This window comes from Branchiostoma floridae, chromosome 10 (genome assembly GCF_000003815.2).
Source record: "Branchiostoma floridae strain S238N-H82 chromosome 10, Bfl_VNyyK, whole genome shotgun sequence".
Classification (NCBI taxonomy): Eukaryota; Metazoa; Chordata; class Leptocardii; order Amphioxiformes; family Branchiostomatidae; genus Branchiostoma; species Branchiostoma floridae.
The window spans coordinates 14,537,260-14,560,255 of NC_049988.1; the positions used below are offsets into that span (position 1 = coordinate 14,537,260).

A 22,996-nucleotide genomic window follows, 5' to 3' on the forward strand; every position below is an offset into this window, starting at 1 on the left:
TGACGCTAACATCATTTCCCGTGACGTAAGCAGTTTCAGTCCTGTTGAATGTACGGATTGACTTCTTGACATTGGACAGCAAACTTCGAGACATTATGATTCAATAGGGAGTTTTAGAAATTTATCGATCGTTTGACTCTGCTTTCTGTCAAACTTGCCTGTATCCATGGCGTTGTCTGTATTTGTAGTTCTATTCTATTGAAGACGGCGCCGTTATAGGAGTGCATTTTGTGCTGCAAATATCAAAGTGGTTCACGGTAAGACTCGCACGCTAAAAGCTACAGTTGAAACGCTAATCTTCAAATTGGACATGACGCCCATTAAAGCGTTACAAACCTACAAGGGAGCTGCAACTATCTCAATTTGTCACACATTAAAGTGCAGATGGGAGAAACCCCGGACGAACTGCTTGTTCCATTAAGTCACAATTCTGACCAATTTCTTCTGCTGTCACGAAGCATTACATAAAACGAACAGCTATCTATGAACTTCCCTGCCTCCATTAAAAATGAATGTTTTGCTTTGGGTGTTTCTATCTTTCTGTCGTCTCAATATCCGTATTTTTCTTGTCAGCAATAACTCTAGAACTTTGGGTTGGATTGTACATATATATGTGGTGATATTTGGCATATATGGATGGGTACTGACAAGACAACGGTCAAGGTCGACTTTGGGTCGCCTGGAGGCTTTTCTTTGTATCAGAGCAGACTTGTGAAGTGGAGCCACACAGGGCATAAGTATGTGTCACATGCACTGACGAATTCTATAATCAACAAAGGAATGACATATATTAATCTATATTTGAAAGGTGACAAAATTCATACGGCTGCAGACAATACATGCGTAGATTGGTACCTCGTATGCAAAGATTTTCGAACAGCTGTGCTTAAGGAAAACAAGTACTTATATGCTCTATTTATTAAAAGCTAATACAACGCTTTAATCATATTAGAAATGTAGTGTTTCGCACTAATGAACGATATTGCTGGTAGCGAACGTCAATACATTTTGATAGTGTCCATTGATTTGTCTTAAATTGGTTTAAAAAAAATCAGCAATAAAATAAGAAATCCAACTATAGCATTTCAAATATACGACAAAACATGTATTTTACAAAATATGTAAAATTGTAAATAAAGTGAATTCAAAATTGTACATAATAAATACTTAACAATAACATTTCGTCTACAAATAATAATCAAACCGCTTATAAATTGTTAGAATACAATTAGAACGAGTGCAAATTCAGCAGTATCCAGGATTATAAAGATAATTCCCCGTCACTAAATATTCATTTTGTACAATTAATTAGTTATATGGCCCCCTTAGGTCAGTATTGTCAATTGATTACGGTCATTAAAATACTGTGACAAATTCTGCAGCAAGAGTTATTGTAGATTAGAAACATGACGCGACGTTGTAAATGTGGTATCTCACTGCGCTTGTGGCACCGGTGCGGCACTGCGGGGTTCATTTACTGCGATACTGTTATTTTCCCCGAATTTCGATATTGCGTAATACGTATAAGTATGACTTACACGACAGCAAAATACACAAAACATAAGAAATTAAAATTTGTTCTTCAACTCTGAAATTCATTGAATATTCATTGACAAATTCTTCAGCAAGGGTTATTGCATATTGGAAGCATGACGCGAGGTTGTAAGTAATACCTATGGTAATGTCAGCATTAAGGTAAGCCTTCCGCAGGGCGGTAAAACGCAACGCAGGCCAAATTGATTACACAGGGCGGCTTAAGTATGCTCCCTTCCCAAGGATTTAGCTCGGAGGCTGACATGAAATATTAGGGTACCTGCGCAAAGTTTGACAGATTGTGCTCTTACTATTCTTCCCGATTCCTTGTTTCATGTCAAAATCTTACTGTAGGACATACTGTCAGGCTTTGTACACAACCGAATTTTGACCTTCTGCCTTTCTGAGGAATATCATACATTATATTGACGCACGTGTTGTGATGAGAATTTGACACAGAGAAATCATTACATTCTATGGCTTCTATTTCTGCCGCTGTATAGAAATGTCGACTTTCGTGCATATAGAGATACATGCAAATACATTTACAAAATACATATACACATTATTAAGGTAGTTTTGTTTTCTCAAGGGAGCTTCTATATCTTCTATTTTGTGCAGTTACATGGATATATAGAGTCTGAAAAATCATGCGATGTTTATGAACATTCTTCCCAATTCTAAAGCAAACAAATGTGTAAGTCAGTGGTATGGAGTGGGAGAGAGGTCAGGAGCCCCACCATACTAACTAGAAAGACACCCAGGCTGCGTTCTTGGCATCGCAACAATGTCTATTGGCTACTTTTCACATCGTTTAACGATGATGCATCCACCTCTGTGCAAAGTTCATCGCATCAATTTCTACATGGCCGATGCTCCAAACCCTCACTGTTCCGTTGTTGTCTCACCGTAATCGGAGTTCCGATAGTTTGGCGGGAGGAAAGCGCCGGCCGACCCGGTATTATTTGCGCGGAAGCCGCCTTAAGTGACACTAATGCACGTCGTGATCTCCCGGCGCTGGTCTAATTCTGTTTTATCATCCACTGACCTTATTTCTAACGGGGAGGGGACTGTGAATATACGAGATGGGTTCGCCCTACCAAAATCCCTTTCCCAATACAACTCGCCTTGGAAGACTAAGGATAAAGATAAGACTAGTAGTAACAATTTCCAAATCTTCAAGCATTGCACAGCGCGCGAAGCCATTAAACTACCTTTATGAATCGTTATAATATTAACGATATTAGCGAAGAATGGCAACTTCTTTGCTGGCAAAACATTTGTATATGATACCTCAAAAGTGAGAAGACATCTTCAATGTGTTTTGTAACATGTACTGATACAGAACAACAAGGGTATTACTCCTGAGTATTTACAAAATGAAGTAGCTTTGGTGGTTCATCTGATTATAAATATGTTTTACATGGCGACAATAAATGTCTGTGCAACGAGAATCTCTAATGCAATATATGAGTCATTTTAATTGTTTAAATTTCATCAGTATATACAACCGGCGCCAGTATCATAACTAGCATGTAAAAAATGTATAAATCTACATTAGGCGGATTATTATTTTTCTACTCCCCCGTATGAATCTGTTTTTGTATATCAATGAAGATTATTCTCATATCACAGAGACACGTGTAGAATATATTAACTTTGCCGTTAAGGATACAACGTAAATTTCACACACTATTTCATACTTCAATTGCCACACCTTAGCACCACAGGGTATCAATACTGGAACAGCACATTTATAAACGCCAAAATTTTCCAGATTCTGTTCAATTTTACACCATCATTTGATGTATAGTATCTCGCTGTAAAACATATATTGTAACGCGTATCGACCCACATTAGAGCCACTCCCTAGTGCAAATAACACATACACATGAAACGTGCCAGCATACCTGGGTTTGTCTCCGGTCGTACGGCGCGAAGAAATTCAGCACGCTGCGGTCCAAGGAAACCGTCTTCTGCTCCTTATTGTGTTCCTTCATCTTCAAGACATCAAGATGCTCCAGCCCTTCTTATGAGCGTATCTTTCCTTCCTGGCCCGCGCGCTAAGATGAATCTCGTCGCCGGCCGGTAGTACGCTGTCCTATCACTGTGTAGAGTGAAGAAGAGTACACGAACGATAACATGGATGAATTCAGGTCACATGTTTTGCGCGTAATGAAATATTACGGCAGGCGCTAGACACGGGGTAGGCTGTGTCAGAGAAGTGCCAGAGGGGAGAATGAGGGCACGAGCCGCCAATTTGACGGTACGGAGGAATAATTGACGTGACGTTATGCTTAATTTGAAGATCATCGAAGGATTAAAATGATACTCATTAATAGGCTAAGCATGTACAGTATTGACATATTTTATTCAGCTATAGATGAATTCTTGTAACAGATAAAACATTAATGCAAATGCCATAAAACGAATAATTTGCGACCATGAACGTTGAGGTGGTATCTCACTGCACTTGGGACACCGGTGCGGCACATAGGGTTGGAAATTAAAGATACGAATTTCAGAGATGGGAAACGAATTTTCTTATGTTTTGTGTATTTTGTTAACCTTTAAGTCATACTTTTTCGTATTGCGAAATGTCTTAATTGTAAACAAAACAGTGCTGCATTGAACGAACCCCGCAGTGCCGCACCAGTGCCCCAGGTGCAGTGAGATACCACCCTCAGAGCTTGGCTGCATAACTCGTGAAAAGACAACCCGGGATTGATGAATTCAGCAAGGCTCAGAGGTGTTATCATAGCGTCTGGCTTATCAATTATTAAAGCATCTAATAAAGTGATGATAGAAACATGATACGTGATGATGGTTATATGTTCTTTTTGAAACAACACAGAACATAGCGAAATATCAGTTTGTATGAAACAGGTAAAAGTAGAGATAAATAATGACCGTTTTTAAAATAAACCTCAGTTCCTTTGAAAGTTTGAATATAATTAATCAAAATAATTTCGATTGTGGTATCTTGAAAAACTAACGACTTATCTGAAGGTAAACCTGGCCTAAAATACATGCAAAGCCCCATCTATGAAGTAATGAATTTACAAAGTAGGTTGCTTATCAAACGCTTTTAGCAAGCATAACATGTTAGAGACATAAAGTTTACAGTACACTTGTATTTCAAGTCGAAAAACTGTTACAAGCGTGTGCTATGAATCAACGAAAAACAATAAAAGATAAAGATCTTAAACGTGAAACACAGTATTCCTTGTCTCGGCCTAACAAATCCACCGCCCTGGATTCGCGCCAGTGACTCCGGAGTCCCGATATTGATTAATTGGTTTCTGGTCGTGCCAGGATATTGGATGAGCAGACGGGGGGTCACCAGATTCTCCTGATAAAGGTCATCAGCAGACAGGGTGTGTGTGCATGGGGGGAGGGGATTTGTCCAGTCTACTTGTTGTAAAGTGACACCTGTCTTAGGCCTAGGTCCCATTTCCCAACCCGGGGCCTGGCCGGGTAGCTATCGGAAACGAAAAATATGATGATAGGCAAAAACAGACAGAACGTAAAAATGGATTAGTAAGATTAGTTATTTGTGTATCACCTCACCTCACCTATATTCCTTGGTAAACGCTTGTATTTTTCGGGGTCCCGTTTCGGAAATGGGACCTAAGTCTTAAGAAGAAACCTATCTTAAAATGCAAACGACAGGGATGCCATTTACTGATGAGGTGATGACCAGATTTTACTGATAAATGTCTTCAGGGGAGAAAACTTGTGTGGGGGAAGGAGATCGAGAGGTGGTCCTATTCATCTGTTTTAAAAAATACATTACTAGAAGAGCAGTGTACGTGTATTAAGAAGCCTCCGATAGAACTTATGCATCTTTTAAATGTAAGCGAAAAATTACTTTTGCTGGTTGAGCAGATTCTACAGATAAATGTCTTCCGGAGAGAACAGTTGTGTGGGGAGGAGCAGAGTCCAATCTATTCGTCGTAAAAATACATTTGATTTACTGGAAGGACAGTGTATTAAGGAAGTCTCCGATAGAACGTATGCATCTTTTAAATGCTAGCGAAAAATTACTTTTACTGGGTGACCAGATTCTACCGACAAATGTCTCCAGGAGAGAACAGTGTTGTGGGGGCAAGAAGAGAAGGTCCAATCTATCCGTCGTAAAAATACATTTGATTTACTAGAAGGACAGTGTACTAAGAAGTGTCCGGTAAAACTTATGCATCTTTTAAATGCTAGCGAAAAATTACTTTTACTGGGTGACCAGATTCTACCAATAAATGTCTCCAGGAGAGAAGAGTGTTGTGGGGCAGAAGAGAAGGTCCAATCTATCCGTCGTAAAAATACATTTGATTTACTATAAGGACAGTGTAATTAGAAGCCTCTAGTAGAACTTATGCATCTTTTGAATGCTTGCAAAAAATTACTTTTACTGGGTGACCAGATTCTACCGATAATAGGAGGAGAAAACTATGTGTAACTGTGTGAGTAGGCCACTCTATCTGTTGTCAAATGGCATTAGGAGAAGGAATCAGTGTGCTCATCTTACAAATAGCCACCACCGCGGACACTTCTATGGGTGCAGTGGGACAAAACATGCATTGCTAAGCTCATGCAGATGGCCATTCGTGAACAGAGATCAGTGATATTTTACTTCGCAATTATTATGCGATATCTGTACAAATGTTACAGAGCTAGATGCATGAACTGAATTGTAATACTACAACTACAAAAGCAAAGAGACTGCCCTTTCTGCAGTTGAAATAATTGAGATTTGATTTTCGTACTTATTTAAGTGCTTCATAAAACTTTTGACAAGGATTTCTCAACTTAATGAATTTGAGGTGTGAAACTTCAGATCACTTTCCTTTCAACTGGCCTCTCAAAACCAATCAGCCAATACTTATGAGCTCATCTAATTAAATGAATGAAAATCTAACTGGCGGCAGAATTCCCGGAACTAGGGCAGACAGACGATCGATATATGCTGTTCTACAGCTTCCCTTAAGATCACTAGAACTATCCAGAATAGAAGACTGGCTCTTGCTGGCCATGTAGCCCGTCATGAGGAGATGGCCGCCAAAGTTCTCCTCTGGGAACCTGATGCGAAGAGAAGAATGGGACGACCGAACCTGACACTTAAAAAAGTATTGGAGGAGGAGGTCGGTCTGATCTATAAGGGACCACACAACCTGCTAGCCGCCATGCAAGACAGAGATGCCTGGTCGGACATCTCTTACGTGGATGAACTGAACTGTTCTAAAGCTTCCCATAATAACCTTAATTAACATTGCGTTGTACAGAGAGTTTTTTCCAAGTCTTATTGCATATGCGACACACAGTGTCCTACGTGGAAAGAAAGTTTTGATGGCGAGTACCAGTTCTTAAGGGCATGCCCTATCTATAAGAAAGGAAGAATGTAACTAATGGAGATGATCAAGTTTAAGACCTTAAGGTAGTGGAACATTACCTGTTCAGAGATGTTTTCTGTACTAATGTCATATCCCGACATGATCTGTCTATCTACTAGACCAATCCATATTTACCTCTATGTAACCGTAGAATAACGATTTCAAACGTGCACCAACATATATGCAGCTGTATTATATACATGTAGTAGACATAATATAAAGGTAGGTAGGTAGTCCCATAGTCTTTAATACCGTAGAGGCAGCTGATTGTTATCCACTGTGTCTGGGGCACAATACCAGGAGATGGAGCCCAACCCTCTCATTCCACCGCCTTTTACAACCAAAGCCAGGTACCATTATAAAGTACCTGTCTCAAGGGCACAAGATCGGTAATTGACAGGTAGACATACAACTTCTAATTGCGTATTCTACCAATATACTTAAGCGCTTAAAATCCTCGCGTAGATTTTGCTACATCAATGTATCTAGCCAGTAGTATTATACAAAACCTTGCCTTATATAGATTTAGTATCCGTCACGTACAATTGTCACACTTTTACGACAAAGAGAAACACGAGCCTTACAATACCGTAAAAACTACATTAACCACAGTTTTATTGATACAGCAAAGGGCGTATGAAACCATTCACGCGTTGCTGTCCATGTATTATTGGAAAAAAGTAAAGATTTCCCCTTGGTGCTGATTTGACCTTCCAGATATCGACAAGCTGAGTACAATTTCAAGGTTATCATATTCCGGTCGTTATAGAAAAACGCCTTTATAAAAGTTAATGTCAGTTTATTAACACTGTATGCCCTTATTACACAGTAAAGAGGCCCAGTTGCCCAACAATGTAAAGTTCAGAGGCGTTCATAGGAGATTTAAGAGCGTTTTATAGCCCCACAGCAGTATACTTGATCGGATATTCCTAATGAAATTCGCAAAAGTGCTTTGAACATACATGAATGACGAACCGTTGTGCCGCACTTTATCACGCAATAATCTATAAAGATATCTTCAAATTTCATATACTTCGTCTTTTGCGGAAAGCCCAATGGATTAGAACATGAAAAATGGAGATTAAGTTATGGATGTGTCTATCTGTCTGTCTGTCTGTCTGTTTATGTTAACTGAGCAGAGTGTTCGCCTTGCATTCGGTAGGTCGTGAGTTCGATCCCCGGCCGAGTCACACCAAAGACTTTGAAAATGGTACATGCTGCGGTCTCTGCTTAGCACTCAGCATTCGCGAAACAGTATAGAAGTTGAACACACACCACTACCAGTGAACTATCCCCCTTCTGTAGTGGTTGCACAAAGTTGTGTGGCCCAGGGCTACTGAAACGGAGATGGGCGCCGCCCTATGCGCCATCAGGCGCGGGACTTCAACTAACTTTGATGTAAAGATAACTCTAGGGGGTATGCAGATGTTATACTAGTTGCGATATTATTCCGTATATGATTGATATTCATTCCAGCGCCTTGTTTGTGATTCAGACTTGACCCAAATTCGTAAGAGAATTGCGATGTACCCGATAATAACCACATTTCAGCTTTCCATAGCTCCAAATGGAATTGGTGGAACACAATGTGGTTGTACTATAATTGCAGCGTTGTCAGAATGGCTAAAATAGTACATGGGGGAGTTGAAGCATCTGATTTCCATTCCCGAAACCACTGAGAGAATGACAATGTTACTTCGATCGATTAGACAAATGGATTAACAGTCTTGTCATGCTTCTCATATTGGATGTTATGAAGGTACCACGATATATCACCACCATTGTTTATTGACTGCACTTGTTACCTAATTTACGTTAACACAGCTGAGGGTTTAGATGCTTTTTATTATATTTCACTCTATATACCATGGTTGCTTCATATCTGAACGTACTATTATACATATATGTGAACGCTTGCACTTTTATATTAAATACAACCATCCTCGCGTACTGGTAACCCGCGTTTGGAACCCGCGTTTGGAATTGATTCTACAGGGATGAATGCATTTTGATTAAAAGTCAAATGATAAACCCATTTCTAATCGCCATGTCAGACACAAGTGGTCTGCACCAGTGGTGGTTAATTGTGAAGAAATTAAATGGTCAGTTTCTTGGCCCTAGCTCGGTTATCTTGTAGTCCAAAAGTCGGCAGCTGGAGGCTTGTCATTACGAATTGCCATCAACTTGTCTGTGCCACATAAATGTCAATACAGACATTCGTCTAGTGGTCAGGATTAGAAACTTTGTATATCATTGGAAGATATAATCAGCTACAGAACAATGAATTTCCACTTCGAGACGCGTTAGTAAACTATAGCCATGTCAGAGAAAGGTTTGGAGGTAAATCTAAACGAGAAAATACGTCTTACCCTTCGGACCCTTTCTTAGTTTTACACAAAAAGGGAAAGAAGATAAAGTATACCTTAGGCTTAGCTTACCTTTCCACAACAAAAGTACTCTGATGCAATATAATATTCAGATGAGAAGCTTGCCTGAGAGCTCGAGGCATACAGCAAAAATGCATCGGAAAATCTAGAGAACAGATATATCTATCTATAAGATACAGATTAGCCTCTAAAGGCTCTGTAGCATTTCAACCGGATGCATGATGAAGAATAATCACATTCAAGTACGTCGTCTAAGATGGTACGCAGCATGCAACTCACCACGATTGTGTTCCGAAGAAAGTAGGGTCTGTCATGCAACATTTACCACATCGGTATTCCATTCCCGGAGACGTAATTAAATCACTGTTCATTGAAGCTTTCCTAATTTGGTTTTTCTGTTGGCATTCTTCCGGAAATGATTGGCGCCGGATTTCCATCAATGATTCAAGTTGTAAAATCATTAGAGTAATAGCATAAACATATTCTTTCTAACATATTTCTTCTTTTATTTATGCAGGGCCGGCCTGGTAAGCAATCTTCGATATGTGTCAATGTTTCTCTTTATGCTATCAGTCTAGCAGATACGTGTATATGTTTAGTAATGCCAAGGATCATGATACCCTTAATTATGAACACGTATTACATCGGCAAGTTCAGTGCAAAGAACTTAACTCTCATACAAATCGTCAAAATGTCTGGATTTAGAGCTGGACATCATCAACAAAGGCAAAAATGCCCGTCCTGCGTTGAACGCCATCCACGCGGAGGTAAAAGGCCTGTCCTTGGTGCTGAACACCATCCACACAAAGGAAAACATGCCTTTCCTTGGTGCTGAACACTATCCAAATACAGGCAAACATGTCCGTCTTTGGTGCCATTCACACACAGGGAAACATACATGCATATTGTTATAAAATGTGCTCTCAACATTTCTATACAGTCAAACAGATCTGTTTTTATTGCTGAACGCCATTCACACACACACACACAGGTTAACACGCCTGTTCTTAGCACTGAATACTGATATCGACCACAAACAGGCCTGTACAGGAGTAATGCTCACACTTGAAAATAAATCTCCTGCCTTTCATGACAACCATATAAAGTGCGGCCAACCATGTACACATAGCTGCCTGTCCTTAGTGCTAGCTGAACACCATCTAGACACAGATAACAGGCCCGTACTTACATGTACCACTGAGCACAATCAGCATGCAGACAAACAATTATTGTTATTAATGTTAGTTTTGTACATTTCGTACACTTTAACCCCCCCCCCCTCCCCCAAGTCTTGACAATCATTTACTCTGACAGTTATCAGTAATCAATGGCGTAACAACTGTCTGAGCCCAGCTCTGACAACATGTCTGGTACTAACCAGTTCACAGCCTTGACTTTGTGACGCTTAATTTATCTGGCAGCGCCGCATGGTAAAGTAAACACAATTTATCATATTAAATGCGGTATGTAACAACATGATCGGTCCATATTTTATACCCTAAACAAACAAATTTAACAAACAAACAAACAAACAAACAAACGAATCTGGGCCAGGAGCTGAAAATTTCTGACAAACCTGCATGAAACAATAACGTTATACATACAAACCCCTCAAACTTTCGACTCAAATTATCTAAGTTATGATAAGTCGAGAAATTTACAACTATGAAGTGTCAATTATTTCTTTTACAAACAAATCAAAGATGCCTCGCCCCCACCAGTGGCACTTCCGGTGTCCTTGACCCATAACCCCCTGCGCGGGACATTTGAAGTGATTTGCATACAGGACAACAGCTGGTAAGCTGAGGCGTGTGTGTGTGCGGACTGTGGACTTTCTCCTCTTCTGTCAGTATTAGAAAGGTAAAACCCTTCTTCTTGCATGGAACACATAACACACATGTTACAGAAGCCTTTTCGCATTGCTAGTGTTATTGATAAATGCTTTTGTCCGCTTTTGCGCGCTGGAAAACTGAACTGTGTATGAAGTAATGAGGGAGGGGGGCGTCGGATTCTGTTGCATAACAGATTTTATTCTGAGTAGAGTAGAGTAGAGTAGAGGTCCTTCGGTTGGGTAGGAGTTCGCACTCCATGGAACCGCAAGTGAGCCCCAAAACACATGTAAAACAGTATTTTTGTTAATAGTGTATTGAGTTGAATGTCTCACGACAATCTGAAAGATATCTTGGCCTATAGATATCAAGAAAATATTGTACGGGTGAAAGAAATTTACGTCTGAAGTATAAGTATCGATTTCAGGATCCTCCTGCGTAAGGCTAAGCCTGGCCATGTCGAGTGTTAGGTAACAAGAGGAAAAGTGGCTTCTCCCCGAACGTGTTGTCACGGAGCATTTAGTGCGCTACAGCGTGCTTACTTTTATGTTTGACGGAGTAAAACAATTTGGTTTTGGAATGAAAACACCATCATATTATACGTTTGCTGGCATGGACGAACTTCTATAATTTAAGTACATGTAGGTTTTAAAAGCTAATACTAACTTGTCATGTAACTCAGATTTTAGAGGTCTCAAATACAAGTTATTTCATTGTCAGGCAAAGTAATATCATGGCGAACAAGGTTCAGCACAGCACCATCCACTGGTTCCGTAAGGGCCTTCGCTTTCACGACAACCCGTCGCTTCTACACGCTCTCCGTACCTCCCGCCACGTTTATCCCGTCTATGTGGTGGACCAGAACTGGATGAAGGAACACGATATCCGCTACGGCGCTAACTGGTGGCGGTTCGTCATACAGTGTCTTGAGGAGTTGGACACACGTCTCAGGAAGTACGGCCTGCGACTGTTCGTCGTACGCGGGAGCGCTGAAGACTTCTTCAAGGAACACTTCCGAAAGTGGAAGGTCACGCAGCTCACTCATGATGTGGACACGGAACCTTTCTACCGTATACGGGACGTGGCGGTGAGAAAGATTGCGTCAGACATGGGGGTTGAAGTCGTGACTCATGTGGCTCATACGCTCTATGACATTGACAGGTTAGTACACAGTAGTACGGAGTTGTGTATAAATTGTCCATATGAACAAAATCCTGGCTAATTAATGGATTTTCTATCAACCTATAAGTATATTTTCTGTTCCACTTTTGCTTCTATCCTATGCTGCAAAGTAAAGGAGTGACAACTGAACCGGACCTTTTTGAAACTCTCTTCTATAAGGTGGAAAAAAAGGTGCACGCATACATACCGGGTAGCAGTCATCAAGTATGATACTTTCTCTGTCTTACCGGTATGTGTCAGTCAAGAATTTCCCTCAAGTTGCCTCCTACTGTAAATTGTGCTCCTATCGTGGTCATGGACTGCTATTGTGGGATCATACGAGAAATACTATAGATTTAGTTTTGAAAGAAGTAGACCTACTAGTAATGTTACATGCAATTCTTGATGTTTGCTGGAGTTTGTTATAATATGCTAGCTGAGATATTCTGTGATAAGATTCTTAATGTGGCTTCTGTCTCTCTTCAGGACTGTAGAACGGAATGGAGGAACACCACCACTAACATACAGGAAGTTTCTGAAGGTCTACAACGAGATGGGCAAACCTCCCAAGGAAAAGGAAACAGCTACAACAGAGCACTTTGCCAACTGTACCCTACCCCCAGAGGCCCTGCAGGATAAGAAGTTTGACATGGTAACGTTAGAAGAGTTGGGGATGAGGTGTGACTTTCCTGCCAAGTTTGTCGGAGGGGAAACAGAAGCACTGAGAAGACTAGAGAAAAGTCTGGAAGACAAGGTAGCGTATTAAACGTACTTACTATACTTGATTGCTCCGGAAACTTTGCAACCATGCAGTACAGTATTTATGTATTTGTCTCACATTGCTATGCTAGATGAAAGGTTGAAATAAGCAAAGCCCCATCAAGATAGTACAAATGTTTGATTACAACATGCATATGTATGTTAAACTTAAACGTAGTAAATGCATATGGACAGTGGTAAAAGTATGTTGATGTAGGAGAAGTTAACTGACCCACATTTGCACATTATAGGAAAAACAATTTCTGTTAGAAAGAAGAACTATTATTTATAAAAGCGATTAGAGTTACTGTAACAGTAATGCTTGATTGAGACGTCAAATACACAAAAAAGAAAGTTTTTTATGTACTTGTTGATATATATATATATATATATATATATATAAGTCAAATCATGGAATACAATAGATTTAATTTCCATTTTGTCCTATGTTCCAGGACTGGGTCCTTAAGTTTGAGAAGCCCAAGACGTCCCCCAACTCCTTACTGCCCAGCACCACTGTCCTCAGTCCATACATAACAGTGGGATGTCTGTCTGCACGGCTGTTCTATCATCAACTGGACAAGATATACTCAAAGGTAACAAACATGACAGCGAACTTATACAAAGATAGGATGGATAAAAAAAATCAAAGGGAATGACTGTCTCTTCCCTGCTACTGTCCTATTAAATCAAAGTACATTTTAGAAACTTAACAATAATTTTCTGACTAGCAATCAAGTTAGCATATTCTTTAAAGCAAGCATGAGACTTTTAAATTTTAGATTTAGTTTGCAACCATGTATTTTCCTGTATTTTGTTTACCATAATAGGCAAGGAATTGAGTTCAACAGACGTTCTTGATATGTTTCCTGCCTTGTTAATACATGTAACTTGTCTCGAATTGCTGAGTACTAAAAGGCTGCCAAAATGGTAACATCACATTTTTTGTCAGTGTTTTTATAAATGATGCTTTTCTTATCTTCACAAAAACGGTGCTTGTAATACGTTTTGATATTTTCTCCAGGCCAAGAACCACTCCCAGCCTCCAGTGTCCCTGCATGGTCAGCTGATCTGGAGGGAGTTTTTCTACACGGCAGCGGCGCACACACCAAACTTTAACCAGATGGAGGGCAACCGTGTCTGTCTGCAGATCCCATGGAACAAGAACGATGAACATCTCACCAGGTGGAGAAATGGTATGTTCTGGATCATCCAGGGTGACCCGGTCATAAAAGTAAAACTCTGTCTGCTTCTAATAACCCCTGCATAGTTCCCTACACAGAGAACAATGAACTTTAGCCAGAATACATACTTAAGCTAGACTAGATCTGTTACTAAGGCTAGAGTCCTAAACAGTTGTTTACTATTTTAAGTACTACTGACAATGATTAAGAATAATGAACTTTTCCCAGTCTTAGTTCTAGCCAAAAAGAGTCCATGATGTGTTCATCCAACTGCTCTAGGTTCGTTTGTAAGGTGAACAATGTTTGGCTGAAAATTAGGTTGTACAAAATTATCCTTTTATGCAACTGCTTGAAATTCATGTTCAGAGACCTCATACATGTACCTCCTTCAATCCAAAGTTCAACCCCTCATGGACCACAGAACCAACCCATAAATTAACAAGAAAAACTGCAAATGCTATTGGCCTTTTCACAGTTGGTTACACTTGTTTTTTTCCCTAACATTTCTTTATTGTCTTCTCCACAGCACAAACTGGCTTCCCTTGGATTGATGCTGCCATGACCCAACTGCGCAAGGAGGGGTGGATCCATCACTTGGCACGGCATGCTGTGGCATGTTTCCTGACCAGAGGGGACCTGTGGATCTCCTGGGAGGAGGGGATGAAGGTGTGCCAATCACTGTACACACTCCCCATCATTGACTTGTTGAAATGTTAACTTGTTTGGTTCCCAAAAGTTCTGAAAGGAAACAACTTAGATTTTTTTGAATTTTGAATTTTTTCCAAACAAATTGTCTTTCATTTGGCTAAGCACATCTTTTTCATTACACTAGCCAAAGATTTGTCCATTGGGAGGATTTTTAAACTTAGACATTGAGTTAGGGTCCATTCCATCCCTCAGTCCTGGAATGGAAATTCACTTGTTTGGATGGAAAAAACTTCACCCCATTCCACCAAAAAATCAGAACTTCAAAGCTTAAAATTACAGATTTGATAATAATAGATTTAATAATTTAATTACCAACGCGGGCTACCAGACAATAAGTGAGATGGAAAAAAATTTAAAGCTGGAAACAGCCCATACTTAAACTTCATATATAGGCCCTTATTCATCTGCCTTGTCCCATAACCATCAGGTATTTGAGGAGCTTCTTCTGGATGCAGACTGGAGCCTGAATGCAGGAAACTGGATGTGGCTGTCAGCCAGCGCCTTCTTCCACCAGTACTTCCGTGTCTACAGTCCCATTGTCTTCGGCAAGAAGACCGACCCAAAGGGGACATTCATCAGGTGGGTTGGTGTTCTGTTTATTGGTATCTTTGGTGCCTGCCTGTCTTTCTTATCTGGACTGCTTATACTCAAAATCTGTTACACTCTGTACTTGCTGTACCTTGTTCTGCAGTGTGTTCTTTCAAAGGGCAAAGAGAAGGACTATATTTTATTTTAAAGCTTATGTCAGTTCGTCCACTCACTTTTCAAGAAGAGAGAAGAAGAAGCATGTAAAATATAGATGTAAGTAAGGCATAGCATAGCTTTCCTGTTATTCTCATTGTATACAACTTTCACTGCATTTAGCCCCAATGGGACATAAATTTGATATGCAATTCAACTTCATTGCCATCATCACTTTATGCTAATACCACACATAGCTTAAGTTGTTACATGTATTCCTATGTTTAATTTTTTATATTTATTTTTTACAGGCACTACCTCCCAGTCCTGAAGAACTTCCCAAAGGAGTACATCTACGAGCCGTGGAAAGCCCCACGTAACGTCCAGGAGAAGGCAGGGTGCATCGTGGGTAAGGACTACCCCCGCCCCATAGTGGACCACAAGGAAGCCAGCCAGCGGAACCTGGACATCATGAGGGATGTTCGCAAGGATCAGAAGGAGACGGCATCAGTCACTCTGGGTAGGAAGTCTTCTTATTCTGTATCTCTTGCTGATTCTGTTGCTCAATTAGAAATGTTTGAATAAGATGTTTATTGAATGAAGATATTCTTTCGTGCATAATTCAGCCTATGACTGCAAGATCGTTGTTTTATCAACCATTTGATTGATGTATTGTATCTTAGGCAAGTTTAGACCACCACGGTTTAATTTTGTAGTTCTCGGATTTTCAAGAAGTATTGTTGAGCTGGTAAATCAACGAGAAAACACTGTGAAGAAAAAGTCTGTACCTAAATGGTACTTACAGTGTCAAGGCATATTCAGACTTGTGGATATGGTCAAGTCCATATGAGTTGCAAATTGATGTACATTTTTTTTGTTTAAGTAAAGTTTGAATTTTTTTGGAAATGATGCTTGCAGCTTTATAGCAGAATCTGCACTATGTATTGTCTTATATATATGAAACTGATAGATGCCTACTTTTACAGCCTTGTATGGAAACTCCTTTGTATTGATCCCCTTTTTCTGTTGTTCTACAGGCTATGGAAAGTAAAGTCCAGTCCAAATATGTGGAAAGTGGACCAAATGGGGAGATGATGGCAAACAATGGAACCTGACAAGAAAGTGTAAAGTCTTAAGACTTGTAAGTATGAAAGGCAAGGACAGAATTACAAGTTTGTTGCATCCGTCAAAGATGCATGTTTCCTGGTCAGTTTGTTGTTTTTAATGTATTGTAGGAGTTACAAGTTCAAGTTCAAGTTACAAGTTAACTATAGTATGTTGGCTGTTCTGGTTTGATCTATGTTCTGGTCCAAACTGAACAGTTAAATGCTGTTTTTAAGTAATTTAGACACATTGTTTGGTTCGATTTTAGTGTACACTATAGAAGCTGTTTTTAAAGATTAATGGACTCATTTATGGTCTTTAAGCCTTATTTTCTGAGTTAATACATTGTCAATTTTCTTGTTATTGCACAGTGTTGTACAGGTACAGTACAGTATAGTATGTTACATGTACCATTTTTATTGAACTTGTTGCAAAGCTATCTTAAGCTATTGACAGCTTTGCAGATGTGTCAGAAATAGTGAGTCCAATATTTGTTGTTCTATTTGAGCAACATAGCAATTTGAACCTTTCTTATGTTGGTAATTTGTACAATGCACAATGTATTACTACTACTAGTACTATTTTGACTGTATGCCTACTCATATTTCAAACTGACAGGACAGTCCATTGTCACCGTTGTACTAGTTAGTAACACTAACTAGAAAGCAACAACACTGTTATATTTGTATGTTGCTAGTAATTAATATTAACTTATCTGTGTATTGAAGCACAGAATTCTTTAAGCATCAGTGGTCTACCTCACTTATCATTAAAACAAAGCTACAAGCGCACAAACAAGATAGACTTGTTCTGAATTTATTTCCTTTCTTGTTGCCTTTCTAGTATGAATATGAGCGATGATTTGACAAATAAACTTGTTTGTCATAGTGCCGACATTGATACTAAAATAACGTTCTTCTTTCTCTCTCTTTTTGTCCAATATACATGCTGGTACCAACAACACTTGAAACGTGTATAAGCTCAAAGATACTGTGTGAAGGATAGTGCCCATCTCCATCTATATGACCCTTGGGCCACAAAGTTGTGCAATCTCTACAGCAGGGATAGTTCACAGCAGACACTAGTAATGGTGTGTGTTGAACTACCATACCCTAACTGCTGAGTGCTAAGCAGAGAAAGCAGTATGTTTCCTTCTTAAACACTTTGGTATCACAACGACCCAAATGCAAATCAAGTAGCTCTACCCACTAGGCCATTGCGCCAGTTGATACATGTCTATGGATGTATGTTAAAACTGATCGTATATCAAAACCTGAATCAGGGTCACCCAACCTAATCCGAGATCACAGGAGATAAATTATACATACTGATTACAATGGACTCTTGCTTCCATCTCCATGGTAACGGTTAATCCCCTGGTTTGAGTGACAGGTCAGATTGATTCTGCTGGATTTGATATAATCCTGTACATAAGACTACAAACTAATATGTTTGTCCAGGGAATATCTTTTAGCTGGCATTATATATATGTATACTGCTAGCTAGGAACATTGTTTGCTTACATGGTATGCATAGTATACATGTATAAAGGCAGCTTACAACTAGTAATTGATTAATTGAAATAATTTTGTTATTCTTTAATCTGTATGCTTATTTCTGTATGATATTCCTTTTAGACCCCACTGAGCATAATACTGTATTTTTTTATTAGAGCTTTTATAGAGTGTAATGAGATTTTGTAAAGAAATAAGACAAGAAAAATGTGAGGTATAACCATTTTACCCAATTATGCAACTGTCTTTAGTTTAAAGATGTTGAGATGACAAAAGATACACGTCTTTTTTTAATGAGGCACTGAACTACAATGTATGCTGACTGTGGCAGCACCTCTACTACCTAAGTGAGAAACATCGAGCTTCAGCATCTTGCTTTGTGTTTTGTTTTCCTATTGCCAGGAAACAAAGTATCTAGATGGCAGGGCCTGTATGCTGATTAATTTGATTTGATATGACAGTGGATCCAGACGATACAGCCGTGGGTGGTCACGTGACTACAATTGATCAGGCCATTCTCCCCATGTGCACAAGGTCATGCCATAAATCATTTATTGTCTGGTCATGTGATACTGGGATCAAACTATATATCTCTCACACAGTGTAAGAGGTTATATTCCTGTCTGAAGTACAAAGCATACTTAGAATTGTGGGTAATCATTTTATCTTCTGTGATGCAAAGGCAAAGATTTTTATCTCTTTACCATTTATTCTATGAATCACCATGAACAGCCTGCCACAAAGGTGGGATCATATTCTGATGGTTCAGCAATCAAGTCATTTTGTGTTACTGATATAACTCCGTTATGTACTCACCACCAATGCTTTTCCTACATACTGATTAAACTGGTTGTTCATTCAAGCCAACATTTCAAGTACAGTCAAATCTGTGCTACATGTAGAGACCAGCTCTGCATAAGGGCCACCTTGTCATTGTGGGCCCAGCTTTAGATGTCTTTCCCACATTGGCTCAAGCATTAAGAATCCTGCCTATACATTTTGTAATGTCCACCTGTCCACTGCCGTAACGCTACTGAATAACACCATGTCCTTATGACGGCCCCAGACTAAATCAGTTCCGACAGGCAGTAAATGTTCTAAATAGTCCCTCGATCTCTTATCATATAAAACGCTATTAGTAGCATCTGATAACGTAAGCATGGCACTTCGGTGATATTTCATATCAGATAAGGGGACGAAGTCCTTAATGTCTAGGTCAACACACAGGTCTCTTAGATGAGAAGAAGAAAAATTATTCAAAAACAATTCAGTCTATACAACTGGATAAAAAACGGACAATTACTTTCGGACGTCTTGAGTGACATCCATCACTCTTCTTCAGCTCTACTGGAATGAACTGGCAGGACAATTCAATACATCTAACTCGAAGAACTGGTTGAACACGTCAAAGTCAATAACTGACGGGATCGTATGCAAGAAGTTCACCTTCTAAGATCAACATACTGTAGTTACAGCCAGTATCAATCAATATCCTATATTAGTATTCTAGTAGTGACATTTTGACTGATTCAACAGAAACTCCCAGCTTCCAAGTGAAATTGCACTCAAGGATTGCACATCTGTATAGCGTGGACATAACAGAGAAACTTCCCATGCGAAAGGTCAGATATTAAGAATTCAGAAAGAACGTCGTGTTGAAAGAAGATATTTATTTGAACATTTGCCTTTTGCCAATGGACTGCTGTCAATTCGAATTACTCAAGTCACTTAGCTAGTTTGTTATCAAATTTGGCAGTTAATCATTCAAAATGACAGTCAAGTTTCTACAGGCATTGCAAAAAAATCACTTAGTCCGTTATCAAACTCAAATGACAGTCAAATTGCAAATGGCATTGCAAAAAATAATAAAATCACCGTTATCAAATTTGACAGTTAATCATTTAAAATAACCGGCATGTCTCTATAGACGTGTGGTTGTTTTTGCAAAACATCGTAAAAGGGTCAAAAGTTTAGGTAATTATTCACCACATCTGGTCACGCACATGTTACCTGTCTTCTTACGTGACAGGAGAGTTCAACGGAAGGGCGGCTGGACTTCCGCATTGTTGTTGTGCATCGTTACTTTGGTTCCGGGAATGTTACGGGAATTAGAAACCTCGTGGGAGACACGAGCTGCCGGTGAAACATTCTTTCAGTAAAATATTCATAAACCTCCAGACTTTACAATCTGAGTGTAGCAGGAAATGTCTCGAGGGATAGATAAATCCCATAAAGTCCGTTTCTGCAGTCGATTGCTTTTGACCTTGATGCACAATTTTGGCACTACTGTAGCAATCAAAACATAAATCATACTGTTACAATGTTATGGAAAAGTAGCAAGAACGAGCCATTTTTTAACGATAAATTTTAATGTGTCAGTATTTGCCAGCGCTTAGTAGTCAATTGCAACGGCTATCATCCTATCATCAATCATCATTATATTGGTATCATAGGTACCTAAATTGTTTGGTTTAAGTTTCAAATATGGAGAACGGTCTAGCCACGACACCTCCATAGCATACGCTACGAAATTGTACAGTAAATGTTGAGCTAGGTGCCTGATATGTCCCACATACAATCCACGCTAAGGTGGCTTGGCCATACTTGAAACTTGAAGTAAACCGGGCACTTAATATCTATTCGGTTTACTTCAAGTTTCTGACAGTTTAGAATCCCCCCCCCCCCCCCCCCCCATAGCACATACGCTACGGAATTGTACTATTAATTTTGAATAAGTTGCCTAATATGTCTCACACGCTATTCACGCTTCCGAGGGTGTGTCACGCCGCACTGCACAATGTTTGGCACATATCGGCTCAGTGAACCCCAGTAACAAGCACCCGGGTATGGCTTCTTATAGCTTAATTCCACCATAGGGTTTCACGATTATCGAAGTACAGCTACAATCACTGCTACGTACACATACTCCAAAGCCCTGCTATACCTAAGTTGCTTTAGTAATCAGCTATGCTCGTGCTTGGACGTTCAAATTTGGTCTAAATGAAAACATAAGAATAGAATATTCATCAGCCACCAATACTTCATTAGCGTTCGTTCAATATAAAAAAACAAGCTTCCATACGTTTATGTTATAATCAAGCATTAGATAAAACATAACCATGTCTACCCCGTATCATCATTATAGGGTACTCAATGGACGAATTAACTTTTATGTATATGTCACGGAGGATAATGGCGTTGGGGGTAAGCAGACAATTTTCAGCCTTAATACGTCTACATCTAACGGGACGCCCTAGTACTAAATCTATTTTCACACTCAAATGTAGGCAAATCGTATAACGTACCTTCGAGGCGTCCGGCTTGTGGTCACCACTGACTGTACCCCTCCAAATGTGTATCCTTCTTTGGACGTACAGTTTGGAAATAGCCGTATAGAGGGAAAACTGTTGGACCAGATACACACGTACCCACTGGCAGATATTCTGCAGGGTTTAAACGTCAACAAGGGTTTTATTTACGCTTGTCCGGAGGGAGCGATGCTGATTGGTGCATTCGCCAATACACCTGAGGCGATGAACAGCCGGGGGAGATTAAACCGTTGTTTCGCGTTACTTCACAAATTTATCTGTTTAAATTACGTACAAGTATTTGTGTATCGAGGGTTTTGATTATGAAATTATTGAGTCTATTTGAAATTAAATTCTTGGTTTGAAATAGCATCTGATGTACAAACGTCAAAAAGTATAATATATACAGCAGAAAGGTATAATATCTACAGCAGTTGTGTGGAAGAATGCAAAAAACATGATATGTCAAAATGTTATGATCTTTTCGTTATTTCGGACCAAAAATACAGACTAACACACTGGTAGTAAGATCTTCAATACGACTAAATGTTAAATGTACGCTACATCGAAGGACGCTGTATCACTTTTTCTTTCTAAAACGAATATTCTGGATGACTAAAATGGAAGAAGAGACGTGCGTTTGACAAATTGAAAACGAAAAAATAAAAGGAATCTGTTGTGATTCATCAAAGAGGATAAGCAGGAGGCGTCTAGACGATAGAACGATATGACCTAAGCCATTGCCGTCTGCTGATCTTCCATGATACCAGCAAATGTTGTAGAGTGAAACTTATTGTCACCAACGTCGATGTAGGTTAGACATCCAGGTAATAAGATATACCAAAACGTAGTTACTAAAGCAACTGGATATCATTTTAGAAGTATCTAGTAATCGTCACCAAATAAGTACAGTAAATAGCTTCAAACCAACACTAGGGGTTAGATGCAGCACGAATCCTGTTAAGCGGAAGGGCCGTATACTAGCCTCCACCAGGCCTTCCTGCGGGGTACGAGGATCGTAGAATTCGCAAAGAAAAAAATCAGTTCACGCTTAGTTTTTTGTTTCCCCTCGCGGCCGACTAACTCCTTTGGTAGCGAAAATCCCCTGGCAAATTTTTCTCCATATAATAGCCAGCTTAGTTAGCTATACAATACAGACACTGATCCGGCAGTAGGCCAGGAAGACCGGTATCAGTATGATGGGTAGACGACAACTGGGTGAGATAAGGCGCATTCTGTGTGCCCCATAAGCAACTCTGTCCTTCAACACAGGATTTTGTCGCACCACCCGTCACATGGGCGGGGGTATCTGGGCGGATAAAGTCGATGGGAAGATTTCTGACGGATTGAATTAATCTCCAAGCAGATCTTGCGGTGGTTTAAGACAGTAACATAAGCCGGGGAAGGAGTTTAGCCGGGAGAGGAGTTTTATTCCACCGCG

General features: G+C 39.7%; 2 protein-coding genes across 2 annotated transcripts in view; one reads left to right on the top strand and one right to left on the bottom strand.

Moving 5' to 3' along the window:
• Positions 1–21,679, bottom strand: part of LOC118424461 (vesicle-associated membrane protein-associated protein B/C-like) — a 38,860-nt gene extending 17,181 nt beyond the window's left edge. Inside the window, exons 1-2 of the mRNA XM_035833031.1 lie at positions 21,553–21,679; positions 3,444–3,640 (exon numbers count right to left, since the gene is read on the bottom strand). Of these exons, the coding sequence (XP_035688924.1) occupies positions 3,444–3,533 (90 nt within the window). The 5' untranslated portion in view covers positions 3,534–3,640; positions 21,553–21,679. The remainder of the gene's footprint in view (positions 1–3,443; positions 3,641–21,552) is intronic.
• On the top strand, positions 11,082–17,640 carry LOC118424460 (cryptochrome-1-like). The gene is made up of 9 exons (XM_035833030.1): positions 11,082–11,167; positions 11,857–12,297; positions 12,784–13,051; positions 13,512–13,652; positions 14,081–14,252; positions 14,767–14,906; positions 15,376–15,527; positions 15,941–16,149; positions 16,667–17,640. The coding sequence occupies exons 2-9, from the start codon at positions 11,870–11,872 to the stop codon at positions 16,678–16,680; spliced, it is 1,524 nt and encodes a 507-aa protein (XP_035688923.1). The 5' UTR covers positions 11,082–11,167; positions 11,857–11,869; the 3' UTR covers positions 16,681–17,640.
• Positions 21,680–22,996: the final 1,317 nt, after the last annotated feature.

Coding starts and splice junctions, on each gene's coding strand:
- LOC118424460 (XM_035833030.1), top strand. CDS start 11,870: ATGGCGAACAAGGTTCAGCACAGCACCATCCACTGGTTCCGTAAGGGC. Junction 14,253..14,766: donor TCTCACCAGGTGGAGAAATG/GTATGTTCTGGA, acceptor TCTTCTCCACAG/CACAAACTGGCTTCCCTTGG. Junction 15,528..15,940: donor CCAAAGGGGACATTCATCAG/GTGGGTTGGTGT, acceptor TATTTTTTACAG/GCACTACCTCCCAGTCCTGA.